Source organism: Electrophorus electricus, chromosome 10 (assembly GCF_041902795.1).
Source record: "Electrophorus electricus isolate QZ-2024a chromosome 10, ASM4190279v1, whole genome shotgun sequence".
In the NCBI taxonomy this organism is placed as follows: Eukaryota; Metazoa; Chordata; class Actinopteri; order Gymnotiformes; family Gymnotidae; genus Electrophorus; species Electrophorus electricus.
The window spans coordinates 16553456-16580776 of record NC_137506.1 but is presented as its reverse complement, the minus strand read 5'-3'; the positions used below and the strand labels follow the sequence as shown (position 1 = coordinate 16580776).

At 40.3% G+C, this 27321-nt stretch overlaps 2 protein-coding genes across 3 annotated transcripts in view; both read right to left on the bottom strand.

The window, feature by feature from the left end:
• syne3 (spectrin repeat containing, nuclear envelope family member 3) overlaps positions 1–15065 on the bottom strand; it is a 21041-nt gene extending 5976 nt beyond the window's left edge. Inside the window, exons 1-16 of one of the 2 annotated variants that reach the window (XM_035532912.2) lie at positions 14927–15065; positions 13750–13908; positions 12558–12730; positions 10419–10728; positions 9758–9913; positions 9112–9456; positions 8263–8399; positions 7243–7417; positions 6752–6934; positions 6326–6469; positions 5773–5907; positions 5163–5324; positions 2125–2297; positions 1294–1975; positions 1031–1189; positions 244–414 (exon numbers count right to left, since the gene is read on the bottom strand). In XM_035532912.2, coding sequence (XP_035388805.1) covers positions 244–414; positions 1031–1189; positions 1294–1975; positions 2125–2297; positions 5163–5324; positions 5773–5907; positions 6326–6469; positions 6752–6934; positions 7243–7417; positions 8263–8399; positions 9112–9456; positions 9758–9913; positions 10419–10728; positions 12558–12730; positions 13750–13893 — 3249 coding nt within the window. In that variant the 5' untranslated portion in view covers positions 13894–13908; positions 14927–15065. The remainder of the gene's footprint in view (positions 1–243; positions 415–1030; positions 1190–1293; positions 1976–2124; positions 2298–5162; positions 5325–5772; positions 5908–6325; positions 6470–6751; positions 6935–7242; positions 7418–8262; positions 8400–9111; positions 9457–9757; positions 9914–10418; positions 10729–12557; positions 12731–13749; positions 13909–14926) is intronic. The other variant, XM_081721920.1, reaches the window with a different exon arrangement.
• Positions 15066–15321: 256 nt separating this feature from the next.
• Positions 15322–26978, bottom strand: gabrr2a (gamma-aminobutyric acid type A receptor subunit rho2a). The gene is made up of 9 exons (XM_027030873.3): positions 26658–26978; positions 25199–25305; positions 21477–21544; positions 20547–20770; positions 19529–19611; positions 19016–19156; positions 18753–18905; positions 18397–18605; positions 15322–16509 (listed from the first exon to the last, which is right to left on the bottom strand). Exons 1-9 carry the CDS (start codon positions 26780–26782, stop codon positions 16201–16203), a joined length of 1419 nt encoding a protein of 472 aa, XP_026886674.1. The 5' UTR covers positions 26783–26978; the 3' UTR covers positions 15322–16200.
• Between the last annotated feature and the right edge of the window lie 343 nt (positions 26979–27321).

The window sequence follows — 27321 nt, the reverse complement described above, 5'->3', positions numbered from 1 at the left end:
CTCCCTGTGGTTGGAACTGACAACATTTCAATATACATATAATGGACAGATTTACTGCACTAGCAACACATGCACTGCATTTTCTCCCTGAAAAACTGTATTTTTTGCACTTCAAAAATTTAGCGTTAAAATTTTATTTCTAACAAAAAGATACACAGGAAGTAGACGCCAATCAAAAAAAATAAAAAATAAATCACACCACCATGTATTTTAGCACCCCCTACTGGTCACTCTTTGCAGTACCTTGTGCCTGTTAGCTTTGAGATTTCCTGCATCCTTCAGTTTGGATTTATAGAGCATCCATCTGTAGCGTAGCTCCTCCAGACTCACATCCTCTGCTGCAGCCTCTGACTGCCAGGAGTTCATCAGCTCCTGGAACCGAGCCTGTCCTTGTGTCAAGCCAGCGCGCAAACTCTGCAGTGAAATGGACACACACACAGTGAGACAGAGATACACAGAGAGAGAGAGAGAGAGAGAGAGAGAGAGAGATAGGGAGAGACAGAAATTCATAGCTGTTTTTATTTATTTTATCTAATGAATGAAAGAAGAAAGTGTAAAGTACTTGGAAAGCAAAAAAAGATGACCATTCATGCATACTGACTTTCATCTTAAGGATTACTTTAATGGAATGTCTAAAACAATACTTTTAAATACTCCTTTCCCATACTCCCATTTGGAAAGCTTTACACACTACACATAAACCAAGACCAAAACCACGAGCTAAGAGTCTGATTCCACTGCCAGAAACTATATTTGGTCAACTGGCAGAGTGCCTGGTGTTTATGAGGCTTGTGTTTATGGGAGACAAAGGTAACAGGCCTAACAGCCAATGACCTAGCCAGCAGGTCTCAGAGCCAGGTTCATGACCCCCGGCTGAGGTACTTCACACTCTAATGCAAAGAAGCTCGCATACGGCATATATGCAACGTTTGACTTATCATCAAAACGTTTTGAAATTTTCTGAGCAAACATGAAAATTTAATCAAAAGGGTTGAGAAGAAAGAGCAGCATCATGACAAACAACCCCAACCTTCAGTGCATCCTGCCTTATCTTCAGTTCTTTGGTGCTCAAATTTCTTTGGTTGTTTACAACCCCTGCAAGTTTGCTGTTCTCCTTACAGAGCCAGGCCTCAAATTCTCTCCGGCGAGCTTCCCAATCGGTATGCTGCTCTCTCGCCTGAGAACCCCTCTGGAATACAGAAACGATTTTGCTTAGCGCTGTTAGCATGCTGGTGGAACAGTTTTGTGATAAGAACGAAGTCAGAGTGTACGATGGAATAAATTTATTCTCACCTGGGTGACATGCTCTGGGCCATGAGCGGCATTGATTGAAGCTGTCTTGTATGGAGATGGTTGCCTATGTCTGAGCTCAGGATCACAGGCAACGATGTGCTCCCTGAGCCCAGGCATGTGAGGAGACTTAGCGCCACTCTGCTTAGCACTGCCATAGTGGCCAGTACTCGCTAAGCCGCGTCCTCCCTGAAAATCCACATCCTCTATCCCGGTCAGGTGCTCTCTTACCCCACCTCCGGTCCACTCTCCACCCCTTGGTCGGCCTTTTCTCCCCACCCCCGCTCCAGAGAAGTCTCCGCCTTCCTCAAACTCCCCGCCCACCTCCCCATAACCTCGGCTAAGTGCAAACGAGTCCGCTTCATCGTCGGTTCTCCCTGTCAGCTCTGGGATATTTTCGGTTCCTCCTGGATGGATCTTCCAGTCATCCACTTCAGTCGTGCCACCGAGGGCAAACATCCCCACCAGTCCTCGGCTTGAACCCAAGGCCCAAAGGTCAAGCTCTTGACCTGGCTGGTCAACTGCCTCGTCTCCGCTTATGGGACCACTGCCTCTCAGCACACTCCGTCCCACCACCTGCGCTCCTCTCTGATCAAACCCCTGGGAATGATCTACCTGATCTAAGGCCTCAGGTGTGTGGAATGATGAACCGGTCTCCCCTGTCATCCCATTGCCATTCAAAAGCCTGAAAATGAAAGTAAGAATTATAAAAGTGTGGCTTTAATAACCTTATTACTGCCTTCTGTGTAGGTCTATCGTATGATTACCCTCGCTCCCAAAACATGGAGCCAGGCAGCTGATATGCTGATGTCACTTCCTGTCCTAGTAGCTCACCTGAACAAGTTGAGGCTGAGCTCATGGAGGGCCACCCAGGATTCACGGAGGCGCTTGAGGTCACGCAGAATGTGAACTTTGCCCTCCTCAGAGGTCTTGGCCAGCACGACCTGACCCTGGCCTTCCGTACGGTGCAGCTGCAGCTCCTTCTCTGGGAACTCGCCAAGCGCTCTCTGCAGTTTCCAGTGGGAAACAGCATTCATGGTGAACACAGCATGGTGGCATTCCAGAGAAATGGCTAGGCAGACTTAAAATTGTAATTACACACAGGATAACATGTAAAATATCCTGGGCCAAATCATTACAGCTTCACATATGATCCAGCTCACTCTCTTCAAGAAGACACTACCTCTCAAGATACTAAAAGAAATATAAGATAAAAGTGAAATATGTATGTATGTTGAACCACATCGTTCTATAGGTTGAAGAGCCATGTGCAAATGAATGTAAATCCAGCACAAGTCAGCATTTGTACAACTTGGGTTTCTAATTTTTAATTTTTAATTGTTTTCTATTCCTTAATTAACTCACATTTGAATAGCAATGACACTAAGACTTGTTTTTTATTGTTCCTTTTATCTGGTATGTGCTATATTTTAAGGATATTTAATAGTGCAAGAGCAAAGGCTTTTAAATAATAATGAGCCCTAATGAAACATCTGATGTGTGTATTAACCAGAGCTAATCCTGCTGAAATAAACAAGCTAGTTAGGTCAGAGCTAATTGTACATCACAAAACCTTACAGCTTATCTGCAATTATTTGGTACAGACTGATTCAATTCTCTTTCAATTATTTAAAGGTGTCATATAATACATTTATTAAGCATTTTAAATTGTTCTCTGATGTCTGTCTAGAAGGTATGTGGCTTTAGTTAGGGCAAAAAAAAAAGCCCAGATGCGGTTTTACACATGATTTGGCCCTGGAAGGAAATACAAGCTTGTTTCTTTTTTTACATCCCTTTTTTTTTAATAATTGATGAGCTATGTTCTGACTGGCGGGATTGTGGCGAGGTACCATGGTGACTCACACAGAATCAATAGGTCAAAATCAATCGCTAGCTAACTGTGAGAGGGGAACTGCCATGTATGTTTGAGCCAACATCAGATGTTATTTCAGTTCTCAAACTAAACTGATTTATAGATTGACCAGAACATTTATTTACAATTCATTGGTAGAGATGCTACAAGGAGCGAGTTAGCTAGCTGTAGGCCTAGACTGGATATCTCTAAGCAATTCAACTAGTTAGCTAGCTTCTGAATTATATCTTGCTGATAAAATATAAATTAAAAACGTACCTGACAGAGACTGACAAGAATTGCGTGTGGGCATATGTGTGTGTGCGTGTGTCTGTGTGTGTATGTGTGTGCGCACACGCGTGTGTGTAAATGTCTTTACAATGATAACCTATGTTGTTAGTACCAGCTAAGTGGCCTCAACAAGATAAAGCGCTATTTACCAAACATATATATTGTGTTTTGTGTGGGACTAAACAGGCAAAACATTCCTGGGACAAGGATTAGGGTCAGCAGGGCCTTCAGTAGGTAGTTGTTACACTTGCACTAAAACTGGTGCACAACATTTATAACTTAAGGGAGAACAGTGTTAGACAGAGGACAGTGGCACAATAACACTGGTTAACAAAGATTTTGCCCCAGGCAAAAAAGACCTGTGTCCTGTGTATTTTTGCATGCCAAACCCAAATATGTTTTCAGAAGTTCTCTATCACCCATAGTTTTCTTTGTTTCTTTGTTCTAGTGTACTTGCATATCATTATATACTATTATATACATTATATACTATTATATACATGATATACTATTATATACATGATATACTATTATATACATTATATACTATTATATATTCCATTATAGAATGGAAACGCAACAAAGGGAAGTGAATCCTCTGTATCGGCAGCCTACTGCTGGACACTGAGGAGGAATGTTCCTAAGGGCCGAATATACTACATTTCAGTAGATTTGTACATATTTTAAGTGTAGTAACAGTGTTATTTATGAGTAAGTAATATATCATTGTTGTTAAATTTTTTTGCCGTGTCACTTGCTGTGGAAGATTCTACTATTCATTACTATAAGGTCCACCTATTCTAGTTTGTGGGACAAAAAAGTAAAAATGTTGTCCAATGTAAATGAACATCAAGTGTTTCACTCATGGCCAAGAAAAGTGTACCTGTGTTTTACAAAGGAAGTAACAAAATATAATGTGGTTCACAAATCAGGTCAGTAAATATACAGTTAGCTGTAGTGGCTTGGAGCAGATCCTCTCCCTGAGATATTAACAGTGTCTCATTTGTGGGGGCTGGTAGAGCTCAAATTGCATGGAAAAAAGCAATAGATACCAAACAGCCTTCAGACACCTCTGCAGCAATGGATATTTTATGAATTCAGCTTTATGCAAATTGCAAGTTGCAATATAAAATGTAACATTTTTATCATTGTTGTAGGCTAATCTGTTCGTGAGGAGGGAAACTTTTCCTTTTACGAGAACACAACCATATGTTTACTATGTTTCATATTATACTATCTATGCTGCATATGTTGACTAGGTTGCACATATTGCTGAGGGTTTCATATGATAATGAGTCCCTAATGAAACATCCAAAGTGTACATTTTCCGGAGTTAACCGCAACATAAACTAGTTGGTTAATTCTGAACAAACAAGTTTCAACTAGTCCTGAAAGGGCAGACGAAGGGAATCGGCCTTGAAGGTGACAGAATTCCATTTACATTGAGCCCTCATAGATAGAACTGTGACTGTAATAACACTAACCATGCACATTTGATGCCACATCCTTAACAGGAGAGGCTTAGTCGGGTGGAAAATGTTTTTTATTATTATTACTTGGTGTTCAGTCCAGCTCCGTTGAAATGGTAGTACATTCGTACTTCGCTATGGCTTTTATTGTAATAAAGATTCACCATTTTTCAGAGAGACAGACATCCATTTTTCCTACAGTGTGTACATGTGGCTACAGTGTACATGTGGCTGAGTGTGTGTGTTCACGTGTGAGACACCTCTGCTTCGTGCTGCCGGTTCTCCACGCTCCAGTCTCCACTTGGTCTGCGAAAGGACTCCAGCTTCTGCCTCATAATCATCAGCCATTTCTCCACGTTGAGCAGACTGTCATGGAAACTCTCATGTTCTGAAATACTCTCCTCACTCTCATTCACCCTCACCTGAACATACACACACACACACACACACGCATATGCACACCAACACCCCAACACAAAGTACACATGCACACACAAACAACCATAAACAATGCCGCTTCAAATTCGCAGGCTGGTAAAGATCAGGATAACTTTGTTCAATAAATAAATAGCTCCTCAGGCCAAAACAGTGCATTACAACTAAAATAAGCACAGCTTGATCAAGATCTTCGTCATCATCATCATCATCATCATCATCAGAATCAAAGCACAGCAGGAGGATATGGAAACCAGGGAGGCACATCTTCACATCTTCCTCAGATGTCGAGGACTGAGTCAGAATTACTTAAAACCAGGCATTTTGAAGAGGCTAGTTAGAGGATATAAATTTACCCCATGAAAGTTTCCACATCCATACTCATTAAAAAGACCAGAACTTTACTTAATCAGGTCTTTGGGTGAACAACCTTACCCGTACGGCTTTATAAAGCAGTTTCCAGTCTGCATAGAGATGCTCGAACTTGGTCCTGTTGGTCGGGCTGGAGGACACCAGCGTCTCCAGGGCTGTGATGTGAGCCTCGCACTCCTCCAGGTCCCTCTTAATGACCTGCGCAGAGACAGACCAGGCAGTGCTAAAACCCATGGCAACATCCACCTCTTCATTAGCATGCAGCGGAGCTGGGATCACGCAGCCCAACATCTGAGAGCTGGCCTAACGTGGCTCTCATCAGCATCGTTAATGACATGTGACTCTGTGTGCGCTGCTCAAATGTGCAGGTGAAGCACTTAAGGCAATGCTGTGTTCAAAAAAGCCTACTACATACTACTTGCTTACTACTACGGTGACCCGTATGCAGTATGCAGTATGTTGTAGGCTATTTGGAACACATTGATGTCTGTGGGCATTGGCTTGGACCTGATCAGGCTGCAGTACAGACACTGCAATGCGGATACAATCTAAAGACCCATCAAAGTCACCGCATTCATGGATATTGTCTTTCAGTTAGACATCTTCCAGCACACACCTTTAGCTGGTCACCCTGACTCTTCTTGGCCAGAATATCGGGTTGGAGTCCTTCTGCTGCCTGGAATCTCTCCCTGATGATAGCCAGCTTCTTGTAAATAGAGTCATAGGCATCGCCAAAGTCCTTTGTTCTTGATATCAACCCCTTAGCAGGTGGAAAGACAAAATTTCTTCTAGCATTCCAAAAAACCCTTTTTTAAGTGAAGTTATTAAATTGGGAGAAGGTGGCAGAGGGCAACAACATGGGTTTTCTTAAAAGACCAGTGTGTTTAAGAAATATGGACATTATGTCGTGGTTAAGGCCTTCCTGCAGCCCAAGAAGAAACAATAAAGGTGGGCGGGTACCTGCAGCTGACCCTTCCACTACAGAAGTGGGCGGGTACCTGCAGTTCACCCTTCCTATACCGAAGTAAACGTTGGTGGGTACCTGGAGCTCACTCTTCCTCTGCAGGAGTTGGCTGTGCAGTGTCTCCCTCTTCCTCACGTCAGCACCCAGCTCCTCCAGCAAGCTCTCAGCTTTTTCCTGGCCAAAGACGGCGCCCAGCAGGTCGGCCTTCACCTGGAGCAGGCTCAGCCGCTCTTGGAGCTGCACGCTGTGCTTCAGGAGCTTCTGCGGTGGGAGAGAAGAAGGCAAGATCCTGAACAAAAAACAGACGATTCACACATGACTGAATAAAAATGAATGAAGTCGTTGAGGATTTTTAACATCATGCTAAAGTCCTGAGTGAAGAGGTTCTGACAAAGCCAAAACACGACTCCAGTCTGTGTAGTGTCACCAAAACAGCTATCAGTGGCAAACATAAAAATCTAAAATCAAGTTCACGCCTTAAAATAGGTAAATAGATAGGGTTTTCGTTGAACACCAAAGCACTTATGTGAATGAGGCAATGCCTAATACCTTGGCAAAGGGGGTCTCACCTCAATGTTCTGCACAAGCAGAGCGATGTGGGAGAACTCCGTCACGTCCGCCGAGGTCTCCAGCACCTGTGACACCATGTGACTCCACTGGCTGAAGCCATGGAGCGGGTCCTGCAGAGCCTGTCTCAGCGCAGTCTCACTTTCCGAGGACAGCCTGGACAACCTGCCTTTCAGACTGTACCACACACACACACACACACACACAAAAAAACACAAAACACTGTCCAGCACAAGTAAAGCACATGTCCACTTTCACACTATTTTCCTATATATTACTAAGGATATGTTGTTACACTATTTCATTCCTCTAAATATATGAATGCATAAGTATGTAAACACCACATACCTTAATCTGTCTTTTATACTGCACAGATGGATGTTCATAACAAAAAATAATATGACTATATGTATTAATTGTGCCCTAGATCACGAGACCTGAGTGTTGTACGCAACTTGGTAAACATTAGAAGGCAAAACCAGTTCATGTCCAGCCCTGTCCAATATTTGTGGGGAAAAAATGAGGAGGAAAATGAGAACTTGTTAAATCTGTTGCCATGTAAGCTTATTCCAGGCAAACTGAAAACAATTCATTGGCTGCTGTAAGAAGATTGGCAGTGAGATTAGAAATTAAATGGAGCTGTTTTATCAAAGCAGTGCCCAAATTTTATTTGTTTAAAAGAAACATCAGGACTTGTATTGGTTGACTGTTAAAAATTAAAAATTATGGGTTGAACATTTTAGCTGTTAAAAGCTGGTGCTTTAATTTAGACAAAAAAATCCTGCTGAATTCAAATTTATTTTTAGAATTTTTTCATCACTTAAAAAAAAGGAACAATATAAAATATTTTCAATACAAGCGAAAAAAAAAAGGTTAAACCATGTATTGCAAGGTTAAAACGAAGCTAAAACACAAACATCAACAGAAAATAAATAATTTGCCATGAGAAATGTTAACATGAAAGTGAACACTCGAACCTCTTTACATATGTAATCATTGTAACGTTCTGCTGGGTCGCTCACCTCTGGTACTCCTTAACCGCAACCAGCACATGGTCAGAAAGCTCTCTGCAGTGCTGGGGGAACCTGAATAATTCCTTGAGCTGAGCTCTGAGCTGCTCCACCCTGGGCTCCTCTGCCAACAGCGTGTTCCGTACGCTCTGCAAAAGGAGCAGAAACCAATCGAGGCCACAGGCCACAATGAGCAAAGGTTCCATAATTTCCACGCCGGCACGGATGACTGGCTCCGCTTCAGAAGGCAAAGAGGGAGCGTTTTCATCAATCTAAAAAGGATATCACCCTCGTCAGAACTACCTCACTGTTTAAAATTCATTTGAAATGCAACCAGCTGTGTCTACTTCAGGGTTTCCTAATTTTAGCGACTTAGCGATGGCAGCATTTAATACTATAGCGGTACAATTCAGTGAATATAATTAAATGAATGAGTTAGTAATTATCTGACTGTTCAAAAATGACTCTGAATCAGGAAAACCACTGAAATATACAGTACAGAGGAAATGCATTTGAGTGAAAAACTAAACATTTATATTAGACATATATTTACTGTTGGAGAATTGTGCTAAACTTAAAAAAGTCAGAACACTAAAAAGCAGCACTTTTTCACAAAAAATAACAACATTCACATATTAATTACAAATTAATTACACTTTAATTACACCTTCGCTCAGTCATTATCTTCTAAGGTGTACTACCATGTTAAATTTGGAGGAAACTCCCTCTATATACCAACAGTGCTTCCTCCACAGTGTGGAGGCTGTCAGCATCTGTTTTACTGTAAGATTATGTGTACAGGAATACATGGAATTCTCATTCTAGTGGGTGGGGTGAAAGCCAGAGGAGAGGAGCACTCACCGTGTATTTCCTCCACTGGGCCACCATGTGGTCCTCGCTCCTTTCCACCTCCTTCCCCTCCAGCTCCTGACTCATCCTCCGCACCAGGGTCCGGAGCTCGCCGATACCTGCCTCCAGCTCCTCTCGGAGGTCCGTGTACCGGCTCTGTTCGTCCAGCACACCCTCGAGCTCCATGTCGACCTCCGCCAGTGCCAGACGCAGCCTCTGCCACTCAATCCGCAGCTGCTCCGCCTCCACGGCGACGTGGTCCGCTCCCGCCGGCGATGTGTTCACCTTCACGGCTTCGGCCTGGCCTTCGACGGCCAGCAACGCTTCCTCCTCCTGGGCAATGCTGGCTTCCAGCTCCTGGTGGCAGGAAGTGGTTTTAGTTCTTACAGCCTACTTCACTTTTCACCAATGCAAGTTATGTGATAAATGAACACAAGCAGTTAAAGGAGCAGAGATCAAAAGTTGACATAATGAACCAGGAAACAATGATGGACTATATTGTGAACTGAATTATGAACTATATTATGTACTTTTACTAGGGAGAAACTGACTGCGTTAAATAAGGTAGCTCCAGACTCAATCACTTTGTCTTGTCCATAAAAATACCTTAAGGCAACTGCATCCCCCCCCCCCCCCCCCACTAAGTGGGTTAATGTACCCGAAGGGCTTGGAGTCTATTCTCAGAAGTGCCCTCTGTCTCTTTGAAGTGGCTGAGTTCTTCTTTCTTTGACACCAGCCAGATTTGGAATTCATGAACGCAGTTTTGGTATTTCTGGTGTTCATCTGCAACTTTCTGAACCAGAGCCATCCTTTCCTGCAAAGAAACCAAACTCATCCTAAAATCTTAACGGAAAAAAACAGACCTTACCGTGAGATTTGAGTAAATCAAGATTTAACCTTTTCCTTTAGTTTGAGAGGTCAATATTCAAATCAGAAAGAGATTTTAAACATTTTAAACATAACTATGGCTACAGTGTTAAAATTACACTGTAAGTACTCTAATGTCATTCCACTTCTCCCTTCTCGGATAACACTGGTATAAAAAACATGTCCTAACACAATTCCGTGAATGAAAAAGTCCAGCTGGGTGAAATGGCCTTCTGCTTTTTCTATCATACCAAAGATTTTTTTAAATCTTAAAAAATAGATAAGAGACACAGTGAACCACGTTCATGGTGAACACCAGACCTCCAGTTAGTGAATTCTGGCATGTTTAACTGCTGATATTCTCCAGATTGTTTATGTGTCACCAAGCACGGATATCTTGAAATGCACTTTCAATTGTCAAAATTCTATTATGATGATGATTATGAAGCTACCTCGGCTCTGGCGCAGACACTGTTGTAGGCCCCATGCAGCCTTTCCATAGCACGCTCGTCCAGCGTCGGGTCCTCGGTGCGGTTGTAAAGCACCGCAGCCTCATCCAGGAGCCTGTCCAGGAGCACGGCCTGGGCCTTGACATCGCTGCACAGCACATGGTGGTGGTCCACCTGCCACAACTTCTCCCGGAGGCCCAGCTGCAGCTCAGGCTGTGGCCCCAACACCGCCTGCTGTTTTAACAGCCACGTAGCAAACTCCTCGTGTGCCTTCAGGTACTCAGACCAGTGCAGCCACACCCACTCTATACGGCTAGGACACAGGCACCAGTCAAAGTGAAGACCAGCATTTCTAATAGAGATGCACCGATCGATCGGCTGGTGACCGGATGTTTTTCAGCGCGATCGGCCATAACTGCTGACCGGCCGATCAGTCTCATATAACCGATTCTTTGCCGGTCACATTTATACTTGCACACCAAATGAGGGCAACAGTGGCACAAACACAGCCACACATGAACAGCACAGTTGACTGCACTAGGACTATATGTTGACAACATAAAGGTGACTTTTTGTTTGTAATACCTGGTGCACTTGTTTTCTTTTGAAAAACTTAAAATATTGCTCTTTATTTTATTTGGACGTTTGTGAAAAGAAAGGTTTTGTAACCTAGTGCACATTTCTATGTTGAATTGTAAGACGTTTCCATTAAAAAAGAAAAGTTGAACAAAAATGTTTCTGTATGCTGTCATTTATAACTCTTAGAAAGAAAAAAAAAAGAATATTTGCTAAAATTAGAATTGGCCAGTCGTGGTAAAAAATCGGAAATCCAAATCAGCCAAGAATATTGCAATTGGTGCATCTATAATGCCTAATTGGACAAAATGGACTTCAGTGTTAGCATTTCATGATAAAATTCGAAAGTCACACTGAACCTCAATTCAGCTGTTTATTACTGCATTTTAGTGACCCATCTATCTGAAATCGATTGCAAAGTTTAGCCATATTAAATAGTATTTTACATAATGAAAAATTTGTTAAAGTTATATAAAAACATGTATCAGTGTTTATAAATTTGTCAAACTGTATATTATATATTTTAATATCAGTATCTTACATCAATATCTTACATGTGGCACCAACTACAATAGCTATACACCTCATCACCTCTCTGTCCTGCATGTTTTTAACACCTATGTGATAACCATTATGTCTTAAAGCAGGGGCATCCTTAGGTATGAGCCTACAGGGCTTAAGCCCCAAATGTTTCAATGCCAGTCCCAAATTATTTTTCTATCTGAGGCTGATTAAAACAGTGCACTTTAGCACTACTGCAAATTTTTACATGTCCAGTCACCTCCCCTGTCTGAAAGTAAATTAGATAGAGCCAGTTTCTTACAGTAAAGCCAGCTACCCTTTTGAGATAAATACTGTGTAATTACAGTCCTCACCAAGGTATTTATGTACATGGCCTCATACCTTTTACATTACTTTTAACCACACTACTCTGATATCTGAAATCCATAGCCAAACTAGCTGCCAAAATATTCTGATGTTACCTGCATGACCACATAACTTGAGAGCTCAACAGGATTAGAAGTGACCCTGTCAACCCTGTTGAGTTGACTGTTTAGTTTACATTAGGCCAACGCTCAAGGAGTGAAATCCCCAAAAGCATAAAGACACTGTAATAAGTATCAAAAGCTACACAACAAAGCCTGTGAGAAATGTCAAGATTAGAGTCAAGGAAAATAAATTATATTTTGTTTAGATATTAAACTTATGTGTAGACTGTGATTGCATTTATATGACATATAACTCACAAACACACTTATAAAGTGCAATGCAAAACGTTACAGTTACACAGTATTTACACAAACTGTAGTTAGTAATACACAATTGCAGGTAATAAAGCAAAGATAGCATGTTCACACTTTTTGAATTCTTAGCTTCAAAAATCAGAAGCTTAATTTAGAGGCATGCTGATCTGAAACATCGTTTTTCGTTAATCCTTTATTCCAGACATGTGCCTTTGAAAATGTATTCAAAATGCACTGCTTTCCACTGTGCTCTATAATTTGCCATAAACCAAGCAAGACCTCTGTCTGCACATGAGAGAAAGCTAATCCCAGATATTCCCACCTGTGGCAATGGACAATATAGGTGGATGTCTCCTCCCACAGAGCTTTCAGGTCTTTAAGTTTGGAGTGAGTCTGGTTCTTCATCTCATCATCTCCATTCTTCAAGAGGGCATCAGCAGCCACCAGCACCGCATCCATCTTCAGCCGACCCTCCTGCTCCGAGTCCCGGATTTCCTTCACAACAAAAATTATTCCTCTCACTATTACTCACAACAAACAGTATTCTCTCTCAGTATTACTCACAACAAACAGTATTCTCTCTCAGTATTACTCACAACAAACAGTATTCTCTGTCAGTATTACTCACAACAAACAGCATTCTTTCTCACGCTTCTAATTCTGCCCATCTCTCAAGTCCGCCCATGTTGTATTTCGGGACGGGATGCGCAGAATTAAGGCACAGGCGGATAGTGAAGAAATGATACTAGCACATTAAAGGGCCCCTATCAAAGAAAACTGAATTTCCCTCGTTTTATTGAAATATTGAATTTCCCTCACTTTACTGAAGTATTGTTTCACAGCACACCATTCACTGTCCAAACTGTCCATATACGGAGCTGTCCATATTCTATATTATCTGTATCTATATTCTATATATTCTGTCCATATTCCATAAACTGTCCATATTCTAAGCAGTAGAACAGCCCACTTTGAAATCACTGTTCTTTGATACAAAGAGAACAAGCTCATTTACATATCTCCACCTATTAAGCCTACAACAGTTCAGTCCCACCCACTTATATTGCAATTTTGAATGAGGCACAATACAGGGATGCCAATAAGAACAGCATTCATGTACCTTAAATTTGTCTTAAAGGCACAGTATCAGAAACAGCATTTTTAATCTTAAGGGATAAAGAGAGGTTGGAAAACGGTTGTGTAAAAATTAATTATGACTGGTTTTGGAAATTAAAGCCACACAAACGTTTTAAGTGCACATCAAGGAAAAATATAGAAAAAAAGAAAACTGTAGGATATGAGCCCTTTAAATGTTTTCAGACGCTTAACCTTACTGGTGTTATGTATTGTATACAGATTTAAATTTTCCTCAGAGAATGCTTCACATTTTTATTTTTAGAGTATGAACACAGGGGTTCCTTTTTTTATCCAGTCCTCAAAGTAGCAGAATGCAAGATATCAGGTTTAGACTATATCAGTACATCCAATCTAGTTGCTGTAAGTTTGTGACTCACCTCTGTCTCCCTCAGCCTGGCTTCCAGTTCTTCCCTAGGCCCTTGAGTGTTGTCACTGAGCCTGAGCCTCTCCTGGATTGCCTGCATCCAGGCCAGGGCTTCCTCAAGGCTCTCTCGAAACTCATGCTGTTCCTGCTGTGTCATGGGCCTGTGGTAGACCTGCCAAAGAGAGGTTTTAAGACATAGCAGCTAATATTCCTAGCAAAATAACCAAAAATGTCCGTTTGGATCATGCTCTTTTGAGTCTGTGAATAATACTGCCTTGAGTAAATTGTGTTTGGGTTTCCTCGTGATCATAAATTTTCTCGTAATTGGAAAGTGATGTTTTGAGCAAAACCCCACTAGACCATGAGCCACTTTCCTGACTGACTCACATCTCCCACCGTACGCTATTCCTGCTTTTATTGGCTCAGCCGGCATTTCATATGCAAATAAGAATATTTTTAACTTTTTTCATAGACAGTGCTAATAAAAATTATAATAACAATAATTTTGGTATTAATAACAGACGTCCACAATAATAGCACATTTATTACTGCGGTACATTACAAACAAATTTCCATACAATGACCTACAGAGTTGTAGGAGTGGCATTTGGAAACTGAAAATAAAAGTAGGCTGTAATGTATTTTGAGAGTTACGAGCATACGACCCTCGTTCACTGCCATTCACTCTTTTTTACCTTCATCTCGCAATGACAGTCCTGACTCGAGCAGCATTGAGCTATATTTAAACAACGATAGCCATCTTATTCCTTAATTAGTCCGCCCAACATTTAACATTTCTAAGTCACTTACGCACAAAGCAATCAGTGCGAGATCATGTTAAACAACTGATTTGCATGTCAGTTTAACGAGTGAAAAAGAACCACCACGTTGTTAGTTATTTCAGGACGCAATATACGTTAAATCCTATTCCTGGGTCTTTAATGAGACGCTTAGGCAAAATACAGGATTACTGAAGCTATGATGTGTAAGTTATACATTACAGCTATTTTATGACTGCAGAACAACAAACACTACCGGCTATCGACATTAGCGTTAAATCCGAACATGGTGTAAAGTTTGTATTAGAAAAGTACTGCAGTAGATAGCGCAGACTGACTTGAAACGAAGATCGTGCACAATCGGCTACTGAAAAAATAGTCGTAACGAAGATAGAAGATATAAATACTTACTGTTAAGTGTGCATTCGAAGTAGAAAATGACCTTAATATCCCTCGAAGTACAAAGTTGAACGAGGATCGGAAGTAAGCGATCGTTACTGTAGTGCAGGCCTTTTAGTTGTATCGGATGGATGATGAGATTTGCCAGGCGAGAGCAACCAATCCGCCGAGCAACTGATAATCCTGTGCGTCACGCGGCGGGTCAAAATTCAAAATGAGCGCGCGCGCTTTCATCGCTAGGATTCGTACACTGTCGAGTGTATATTCACCTTTTATATGTCGAGCTTGCATTGATAAGCTTTGTCAGTACATTGTTATGAAACTAAATAAAAAACGAAGTAACCAAGCTACGTTACTTGTTTTTGCCTTATTTGTATGTTTGCTTATTTGAATAAGTTGCAGAGAGATTCATGACAAGACAGTTTTATTGATCATCCCAGAATGATCTGAAAACACCCTTCTCAATGAGGCTCCACTGAAAGAGTCATTTATATGATATACACATAACACTGCATGAGACAATCAAGAAGATTTTAATAAAATCAAGTAGCCTTGAAAATTTTATGTTGCACATAGGGCAAATTTAAAAAATAATATTTAATTACGGGATGACCCACCTTTTGCTTGTGGTGTGTTGTGCAGTTTAGAAGAAATAATAATCTTTGAGCAGGAGCTGGTAAAAATGTGCAGTCAACCAGCCCATGTAACACAGTAACATATAGTCATGTAACACAGTAACATATAGTCATGTAACACAGTAACGTATAGTCATGTAACACAGTAACATGTAGTCATGTAACACAGTAATAGTCATGTAATAAACTAAGGAGCATTTCATTAGATTTATTTCAAACATTCAAATAAGAGAAGCATCATAAATAAATTCACATAAACACAATAAAGTGTCCTTACTTTCCTCACTGGTCATAAATGCCATGCAGTACATAGTGATCCAGTTACTTAGATAAAGTTAGCAGATTAACAAAAAAATGGCAACAGTACTTCATATCTTTATTCAGTATTAATTGTAACAATAAATTACACCTATAGTAAATAAATACACTCACACATTTGAAACATTATGCATCACCAATAAGTTATCCACCGATCAAGGCCCAAACCGCCCACTGAAAATTAATCAAAATTAATTAATTCGCTGAAACCTCACAAGGGCCATAGCAGCTCAGTCTCACACAGTGCAAACCACGTACACACCAAAAAGACATGAAAGAAGTGGCCTGGGGGAGGTCAGCGAGTTTCCAAACCCCAAAGTATTATTGTGAACATCAGCAGTACACTGACCAGTATATGAGGTTGAAAAAAATGTAGGATCCCGGGAAGATGATGCGCGAGTACTTGTCGATAACATGGGTGTTCTGGATGATGCTGAAGTGACGGATGCCTTTCTTCTTAGCGGCGGTGGAGGCGTTGCTGACGGAAAGGTGCACCACCATGTGTTCTTGCTTCTCAGGTTCCTCTTCTGGCACCGTGGGGGCCGCAGTGTAGCCGGCCAAGCTGTTGGCGTCGGCCTCACCGTACATGCCGTCCAGGATCATGGTTCTGGTGTGCGACAGGCCACATGTGCAGGACAGAGACTGGAGCAGAAAGGGATCACAGCCAGACCAGAGGTCACAATAATGATGGAGAAAAAAAATCACAATAAATCACAGTTATAAATCACAGTGAGGTCAAAATTATAGCCAGCAGCTGTTAGTTGGACAATTTCCTGACATTATTCACCACCATCATCTAGTAATAGTGTTTTTCCTTGCTTCACAAGAACAATTTTATTCCCCGGAAAAAGACCACATTTGAGCAGAGATGTGAATACAGAAATTTCAGATGAAGAATGGAAAATGGTGAGTTAAAATACTCAGTGCCCATCTATTAATTCTAGACTAAATTGTACAGTATAAATGGATTATGCAGATATTAGCCCCTATTTATTAAGACAGGTTAATGACAATAATCCAGACACAGCCAGTAAGTGTGGTGTGGCGGTAGGGACACTCACTGAATGTGGGAATGCACTCAGATTGACAATTTTTGAAAGTATGTAATAGAAATGATATAATTAAATACTTCCAGTACCGGCCACAATGATGTATTCTTGTCTTATTCCCAGAAAACACAACAGTATCTAGTAGGGATTTTAAAATTGGTCAATATATGGTTCCTTCATGCAAAACAGTATTTCTTGTCAGTGGAAACAGTTAGAAGCACTAACAGTTGGCCAGGGCTTGAAGTCACTCTGTGTTCAGCCACACAAAAAACAACAACAAAAAAAGCATTTGCCATTAAAAAGAAACCACATAATTTTTAGAGATCTGGGGACAACTCTGTCAGTTTTTAGAAAGTCATTTATCAAAAAATATTTGTCTACCTGATGCATTGTCACATCTACCGACCACGCTCCCGAAACTATCAACCGACTACACCTATCTCTTCTTGTCTGAATCCTAATGTCTTTCACCTGTTATTCACCTTTAGCTTCTACCCATCTCTGCAGTGTTTTTGATCTCCTTTTGCCTTTGTGACAATTTGCCTGCCATTTTGTACATTTACTCTCTCCGTTCTGGTTACTGGCTGTGTCTGCCTTTGGTTTTGCTGTTTGGATTGCTCCTTTGTACTGACAATTTCTATTAAAAAAACCACACAAAACAAAAAAAACGCTGACGCCTTGCAATTAGATCCTGGTTTCATTATGTGACATGCATACTCGAACTTGAATTGATATTTCAGCCTGTGCTGGCACTCCATATGTATGTATATGGCTAGGCGTGGAGCAGGACGCACAGACTCCCTCCATAGTGACGTACATTAATTAACATAGAACACATACTATAACGATGGCAGTCACACACAACATTAACGAGGGACATGACTATACGTTTAACTGAACACAGGCTACACAACATTTAACAATGGCTACACAAATGTTTTAACAGACTTCAGCAAACAACGACCAACACGGTGCACACACTAGCAGAGGTTTAAATAGACACATGACAGTAACCCCGTGCAGGTACATGCAATCACGGAGGGCGTGGCTAAAATGACAAACCCCCCCCCCACACTACTTAATCAGCTCTTGCCATACAAATGCATTTCACAGTAGTGTTTATATATATATATATATATATATATATATATATATATATATATATATATATATATATATATATATATATATATATATATATATATATATATAATTCTTCTTGTTGTATTGTTATTGTTTTGTCTTTTTCCTTAAACTGTAATGGTGTGTCATGTTTGTTTGAAAAGTAATTATCCTGTTACGACTTATAACTGTTATACCAAAATCAATAAATAGCGTTAAATAATAATAATAGTTTTGTGATATGAAATTACACTTAAATTGCACCTTTCGCCGTACCCAAAGACGCTTTAGAACAAACATATTCCTCATTGCTTTTACATCCAGTCATAAGAAAGGGTACTTTATTAGCCTTTATTACCTGTGATCTAACTCTGTCTCGGAGTTTGCGCTCTCTCCTGTCCTGCACTGTAGAAAGGTAGTTCACTGCCGCGTACTCCAGCACAGAGAGGAAGACAAAGACGAAGCTGACCCACAGGTAAATGTCCACGGCTTTGATGTAGGAGACTCGTGGCATGGAGGCGTTCACTCCCGTGATGATGGTGGACATGGTGAGTACAGTGGTGATGCCTGCACAATGTGAAAATATGCTGTGAACATCTGTAGCACCTGTGAACACCCCCCCACCCGCCGCCCCCAACTCACTCCCCCACCCCTCGCCCTCACCGCACTGCCCCTCCCACCCTTGCGCTCTGCACCTACTGCCTGCAACCTCACCTAGGGAGACTCTAGCCGGGACGGCCCTGCGGTCGATCCAGAAGGAGACCCAGGAGAGCATGACCATGAGGGTGGCAGGGAAGTAGGTCTGTAGCAGGAAGAAGAAGATGTGTCGCCGCAAGGTGAAGTTGATGTAGAGACGGTTGTACCAGCCTAAAGAGATTCAGAGCTTTAAGATTCAGAGATTCAGAGAACTGCAGCTGCACTCAGGGGACCCAGGAGAAATTTCCAAGATCAGGTCACTACGGAACGTGGTCTCGCACCTGTGCTGCTGTAGAAAGCCAGCCGTGAGGTAGTGTGAAACTTCTGGATGAGGAACTGAGAGAGAGATATCCGGTCATCTGTGCTCAGAGACTCATCCCCATTCTTCCAGTACAGCATCAGATCTTCATCCGTATAAGCATCTGAGAAGCAGGTGGTAGCATGAACATAAAAACTGATGTAAACCACCAAATACATGGAATAAACATAAAATGGTCATAGTTTGCATCTTAAGTCATTAACCCTCTCCCAATCTGATATTTAAACTGGCAGATCCAAAGACAACAGATCATATGTGGATGTTTTGTAAAATTGGTGTGCACATAAAGCTAATTATACTTCTGCAGATGTAAATAGTTATGCATATGCAGGTGAACATAGTTATACATATGCAGAGGTAAATAGTTATGCATTTGCAAATGTTTGGACAACTGTGAAAAGAAAGTCCTTAGCAAAAATCTATGCTTTATGCTATGAATGCCTATTGTGTAAGCCAGTAAGAAAAGAGAGCTTACAGCTCTCCAACTCTAGAGAACAGGTCTGAGTGTCCAAAGGAAAGCGGCTGAAGTCCATGTTACAGGCAGCTGTAACCGTCACCCTGAGTCACAGAAACACAATACACACTAAAGAGCTTGAAGTTAACTCATCAAACCACAAGATAAACCATGCACATTAAGCTACAGTCAGTCACAACTGATGCAAAAGGATGCAATCAAGGGTAAAGTGTGAGGAAAACAGCAAGAAAAATGCTCTGCTCATGCATTATTCATTCAACTGCAACCACTGTCTGATGTGCTCTCTGGGAAAAGCTGTAAGCTGGTGCCATAGCCGGAGCAGTCCACCTCTTATCTGCAGATAAACGTAGGCCGGGCCCATCAATAATGACAATCTCCCTGCAGCAAGCACAACCAGTGTGGAATTTGACTTTGAACCTAGTGCTACCCTTCAATGTTACCCTGTACCCAGGTCAGACTAGCCTAATTCTTCACACACATCACCACAGACATTAGTGAGGACCAGCAGTTGAATTCTAATTTTAAAGCTACAGCAGTATGCAAATGTAATAGAATGACACTGCTGTAGAATATACCTTGCCTTTTCACAGGACATAGATTACAAAAAGAATTTTTAAAATTGCATGGTGGACACCGTAATTGCATGATTTACAAGTGGCTATCTTAATGTCCTAAATGAACGTTCAGTTCACCTACATGTTGTTTATAAGTTGTCCCAAGTAGTTTTAGCAAATAAATTCATAATATACGGTGGAATTACAGTTGAATTATTGTGGAATTACAATTAATACATTATAGCACACTAATCTAAATATGAAATCACATTTGCCAATTGATTTTTTAATCCCTAATTTATTAATGACATTTCAACAAAGTTAACAGAACACAGACTATAATATATACATAGGGAATGCTTTAAAAAAAAAAAAAATGAGTCACTATATTTTCACATGGGTAATGCACAACATTTCTGTGACATGATAAGTGACTTACTAAATCTGAGCTTGTTTGCCCTCACCTCATGCTGTACAGAACATGGCCATCTGGGTACACTCTCAGCATGATGTTGTCTGTGGTAGTGTCATGGATAAAAGATCTCTTAGAGTGTACAAAAAAAACATCTGGGACCCAGATCTTCTTCACTAGACGACCATCGAAAGTCATACTCTTGTTCGTGGTGCTGGCAAAAGACAGGCGCTCATCCTTCCAGTAGTGTCTAAGGTACAAGGTCATGGTGAAGTCCTACACAACAAAAGCAGAAGGCTTTGCACATCAAAGTGTCGCCTTGCAAACCTACACATCACAGTATACACCAACCCTATTGATAATGAAGGCATATTAAGTTAATGATATGCATCAATTATATTTTATAGAAGCTTTGGCACTTGTATAGACAGGAAATGTAACACTTCATCCTCAATACATATGCTACTCTAAATCAATAAAGCAGTTCATGACCCTATTCTTCCATTGTGTTATGTAACCATAAACATTTGGAGTAATTATGTACAGAGAAAGGCCCTCAGTCTCTCTGTTGCATCACACAGTGTCTTCATCCACAAGACATCCAATCAAAGAAATCCAAAAGGATTAAAAAATGCATATAGGTTGCATGGCTGTCGTACATCATTATTGTTTGGGTTAGACAGCATAGTCAAACTCAAGCATATAACCTCAAAGATCCATCATCAAACACTCAGAGTTTCTCTAGTTTGAAACATCTGCTAGGTTGCCCTATATACTGCATAATCCAATCCAACAGCAAGACAAGCAAAAAGCAACAGTTTCTCAAATGTGATCATAAGAAAATTGAACATTTTAAATTTAACATTGACATTACTGGAAACATAATATGTATCATATTCACAAAGGATGTCTGAGCGCTTTTCAGATCGATTTTTGCAATGTAAATGCAAGGATTTTGAAGTGAATATGTGCTTGAACCTACCATATCTACTTCTGAAATACTGTCCAAACTTTCCACTTGCACATCAACTCCAACTGGAATAGCAGGGCCTTTGATGAACAATAAACAAATATGCAGTTAGCTGGAATTTGCTGTCAATGTTGTTATGACATTGTAATAATATTAATCTAATTTAATTTTGTATAAGATGTTAAAAATACTATATAACATTTCATTTACTTAGGAAAATTGTGTGTGGGAGCTGCGTGGGTAAGTGTGCCTAATTTAGGCCCCTGACACGTCCTGATACCAGGACCGCAATTGGCCTTAATTAGGAGGATTCTCATTAAACAAGTCTTCGTATTAGAATCTAGATCTGTGATTTTTCAGATCTCTGCACATAGGGACTCCACTGCCATCTGAGAGTCTCTGAGCAATGCTGCTTCTCCAGGGAGAAGCCAAGTTCACAGAGCACCCAGCTGGAACTGCACCTTTGATATCTTACACTGTACTTCTCTCAATGGGCCCTTTGTAGTACACAGAAGCACTTGCTCTCTCAGGGATTACGCTGATAGCACTATCAAGTCTGTCTAAAGCCCAGTCTCTGTGGTTAAATGATGTGTGTTAATATGTGCATATGAACACGGATGATGAAGGAAGGCTGGAAAGATGATACTTTCACCACATCACCCTGAACCCAAAATAATCTGACCAAATTACTAGAGATGGTAAATGGTGGATTAAACCTCAGTGCTCAGAAAGATGCTGAAACCAATAAACACTTAGTAGTTGTGATTACTTGTCATTTGACAAACAGTGGCCAATTATGAGAAGAAAGGACTATTATCACTGAAATCACTTTGGATAATCACAACTCAGACACTTTGGATAATCGCAACGCAGTAATTTTGTTACCCATTACCCAGAAATTAAATCAAAGTCAGATATCAAGTTCATGATTTTACAGAGAAACGATTTATGTAATCTTGAAATTAATATTCAGAGTATGTGAGAGAAGCAGGTAGAGTAGGCGAGAGAAGCAAGTGTAACCCTCATGCAAACCAGTCAATTTGCATGTCACGTGACATCTAGTTCAACTCTGCTATGCGTCGACTGTGGAAAGAAACATCCCAGCATATATGCACAAGATAACATTCTGTGAGAAGTTGTCCTCAGCACGTACAGTTCTCTCTACAAAGAAAAGATTCTGTAGCAAGCTGCCCAATTGTTGGCTTTATGCCTTAAGAATGTTTTTTTGCTTTTTACTGTGTATAAATAACCCAGCGTGTGACTATCTCTTCAGTCTCGGCTCCGCAGCACTGTGTGTGTGTGAGACTCCTTTTAGCAAAAAGCTTACCATAAAACACAAACAAAGAAAGACATTTTATTTCCAGATTTCCACCACACCACAAACTAATCAGCCCCCTGCTGTAAGTCTGTGTGTAAAAGCAACTGAGTGACCTTGAATGAATATAAACTGAGCGTATATTTAAGGATCTTAATTTTTTTCCAGAATTATTTATGTTAATGGCACATGTGAATACCCTGACTCATCAAAACACCTACAAAACACTGATTAAGAATATCTGAGGTTAACCAGGTGGCTCACAGCACAAGTTGTACTAAAATGTACTAAATATGTACTAAAAAAAGAAAAATAAAAGCCACACAGTTCATTTACATAGTTCAAATCTCTCCAATATCAGTAGTAAAATGATCAGTATCATGATGATAACACATGGTAATTGTAAAAATTGCAACTGATAATGACAAGTGTAAAACATTGTTTAAACAGCTTTAACAGGGGGGATGGAGAGAGATGATGTCATGCCTCACAGTGAGTGGGTACATGGAGTGGCTCCAATACAGCGGAGGTTCCAGCCTGTCAGGGGTTTGACTGGGGACGGTGTGACATTGGCTGTAGGGCAATTATTTATTCACTTATTTATTTACTCTTTGGTGTGTTTATGCAGGAGCATGTCAACAAAATGCATTCTTTGAAATAAATGGAGAGAAATAAACAAGTAATTGGTATGAAAGGTTTGACTGATGATAAAAGTCAGCAGGATTCTTTGCTGGATTCCTGACAGTGAAATACTATTCCTTTTTTTGCAACTAACAATGTCAATATTAATACCATTAGAATTTTTTATGACTCCTTTTGTCTGAGCTGCCAAAAGAAAAGAAAATTTACTGATAAAAGCCATAAATTAAATAAATAAATAAAAATAAAAGAAATAAAAATAAAAAATACGTCATTGATCAATTTAGCAATGTCCAAAAATACTGCATGTATGTAATCCATGACATTATGAAATCCATACCACTATGTCATAATCCATAAAGAGAAGGCAAATACTGAGGCTATATATTAAATGATTGAGGTGCTCCCTTTTTGCAGGATTATCCCAAATCTTAATGCACCATTGGTTATTGGTCTGGGGATTATGTGTGCACTGCAGCCAAACTGCAACAAGTTCCTGTCCTTTCTGATATAAAAGCCCAACTCATGCTGAGCATGTCACTTTCTACCTAAGATACTCTAATGAGTAGCAGTCCAACCACAGTAAACGAGGGTTTGAGAGCTGGTAGATGGTGTGTCTACTACAGAAATGAGGTTAGAAACGCTTTAACTGTCTTCTGACATCAGGCTGTGGAGAGGTAGCATTCAACGGATTACATCATATTGTGAGGTCTGTGGATTCACTGGAAGGGCTGAAATTTGTACGAATGTGTGTCAGCTATTTTAATCTCTTTCTGTGTGGCCTGTTGCCGAAGGTGTGCCCTGTCACAGGAAAAACAAGAGCTTCTACACAAGGAACTGTCATTAGTTATACATTCTGAGCAAAAACAAAAGTAGAAAAGAGTATTATTATCTGCATGCATGCATACAGATAAAAATACTTTTTTCTGCTTTTGAAAAGTGCCAGGGAGATATAAAAAGATGCTATCGCTGACTGAATTAGAGGAGGAACTATAAATATTTTTCAGTGCTCGAGGCACCAACCTTTAAATTTCAAAGTTAGACCCTGAACACATTTTCATTTGCTCCTATAATGTAGTATTCCAGTCCTGTTGTTGTAAGGTTAGAAGAGTCAGAACGCTCATGCTGCATAGATACCAAAAGATGTTTTTTAAGATAATATACAGTATTTATAAGAATCAAAGCTGATGGCTTGTATCAGATCCTGAGAAAAGCAACTGAAATAAACCTGCACTGGGAGTGATCCTCATATTAAAGTTCTTGACTGATCTCTGGAGATGACTGGAACAAGAACTATGGCATGGTTGTCATAGAAACTCAGATGTGAAAAGACTTCAGTCAAAGTCTAGTGTCTTTGCTACCTTAAAGTCTAAAAAAATCACGTCAGTGAACATGTGTTGTGTTGCACAATATTAATAGATGTTAAAGCAAACCCTCAGTATGTTTATGTATACATGTTTTTCATTCTTTCTTTATTTAGTGAACTATTATTTAAGTTGCCATAGACATGGCCTTTCTGGATTTCTCAAAGTATTAGATAAATACTGGATAATTGAAATAAACAAGGCTGTCTTTGATTTATTTAGACTAAACAATTTCCAAAAGTGGTATTTCAGTTCATTTCCTAATCCCATTTTGCATAATTTCAAAAATACTAAAACTTGGGTTATGGTTTTTATTCTAACAGGTTTCTGATGCTGTTATGACACCGCATAATTGGAAAAAGGGATCAGAACATATGGAGCAGTTCTGCACTGGAATTGATAAATAATGACCTCACCTCCAAAAGCTGGTCGCATAGTGAAGTCATGGTCTTCCACCCTCAGCAGGTGCTCTGTCTTCAGCTTCCTGGCCTTAGTTACATCTGGAGGTTTTTTCATCAGAGAGCTAGAAAAGTACAAAATAGACTGTCTTTAATCTGTAATCTTAGACTGGCTTTAAAATATAACCAATTTATAGACTCTATAGGGTGGACTCTATAGGGTGTAGTCATCATGGGCTCTATAGGGTGTCATATAACTATATAGTCTGCACTCCAAAATCTATATTCAGTGCTTACCACTGCAGTTCCATGGCATATGAAAAGTCTAACAAGCAGTTGTATTTACTGTACTACTGTACTGTACTACTTACTATCATTTAGCAGATCTTATAATACACTGATATATTACATGATATTGTTTTTAGTTGGTAATTTCATAGCAATTATTGACCAGTGAGTGGTTCCAGTTGTGCTTCTGATTTTCCCACTGCCATTTCGATTTACAGCTCATGGTGTTTCAGATAGAAGAACATAAACGCAGAAAAGATTCTGACGTAAGCAACTTATTTTTAAGTGTTCTTTTATTATTTGTCTTATACCACAGTAGGTTACTCAAGTACACCGTGTGAGAGGTAAGGTGTCTCTCTTTAACGGAATAACCTTGTATCTCAGTAGTGGACGGACGACTCCACTAGCCTCAAATGGACAAATGGACGAAACGTGCCCGTTTCACGTGGCTATACCACAGTGGGCGAGGGGCAGCAGGCACGGAGTTTCGCTCAGAGTCAGTGTCTGCTGTCTGACTCATTCCAACTGTGACCTAGCCTTTGCCCTCATTAAGCGAGAAGAAGAGACATGAAAAGAGAGCAGGGCGTAAGGGGTTTAATTATAGCCTACTGTTGGACACTTTCGGGCCATTTATATTTTACCCGCAATGTCTTAGAATCGTCTCCAGTTTCGTCAGTTGCATCTTATCTTCCTCACCATCTTTAGCTGCTTGTGCTGTTGTCCCCATCACTGTCTTCCTCATTACCATCACCCCATCAATACTCTTTCACCATCGGTGCTGCCCACACCGCTAGAATTAGTCTGGTAACTTTGTGACCACCTTCATCATCATCAACTCCACCATTCACGCCACCAGCACAACATTTAGGATCACAGTAGTTTATACATAATTTATTTTTGATTCTTCAGTGTTACTTCCCTATTTTTCTACAACAATTTTCACCACCGTTTAATTCTCTTTCTGTATTAATAATCTGTTGTTATATTATAGTGGTCATTATGCTCCGTCACCACCCTGTTATCGTAAGAAGCAGCACCAGCGTCTTATCTAATATTATTCCAAAAAGATATGAGTTATCACATTTGTGATTTTATGTATTCAGTTTCAAGCTTCTTGTTCACGCAGTGTCCACAACGACGACATCACATTTAATTTACTTACAAAGAAAGAGGTAATGAAATCACTTACGTCCCTCGTTTTTCAGTTTCAACAGATCTCGTCCACCTTTTTTCTCTTGTACGATGCTTCCTGCACTCGTTGATTGGCAACAAACAGATAACTAAAATCAGCAAGTGTCTAAAATAAAGCATCATGTGTGCGTCCCAAAAACCAAATAAATCCACAGGTGTATCCTGAAAGTCGATTTAATCCACGAGAGTGCTGACTAGTAAACGGCAGCATCGTTCCATTCACGGCGCTGTAAAAGGTGCACCCTGCTCTGCTAAAGGAACGAGATTCTCCTATGGTTTAAATATCACCGCTAAATATAATGCGTGCGCCGAGCGGCGTCTTCTGTTTGTCATTGGTTATCTGCTGCGCAGCTGCTTGGAGGCGCTCAAACCGCGCAGACCATATCGTAAGCACAAGGCATCATGCGCGGGCTACGCTCTGCAGGATACCTTTTAGTTGACAAAGAATTATTAAGAAGGCGCACAAAGACCCATGTTCTGGAGTGGCTGTTCTTCCCCTCTACAACAACTACAAAAATACTACTCGAACAGACACAGAATAGGCCTATATTTTACAACAAAGTTCCCAAGTCTGTCTCGACAAAGTACTATTATTTTACTTTATGAAAATTTAATACAAAAATTTGTGAGATGATTGTACCCGATATTTACTATTCAAGAAT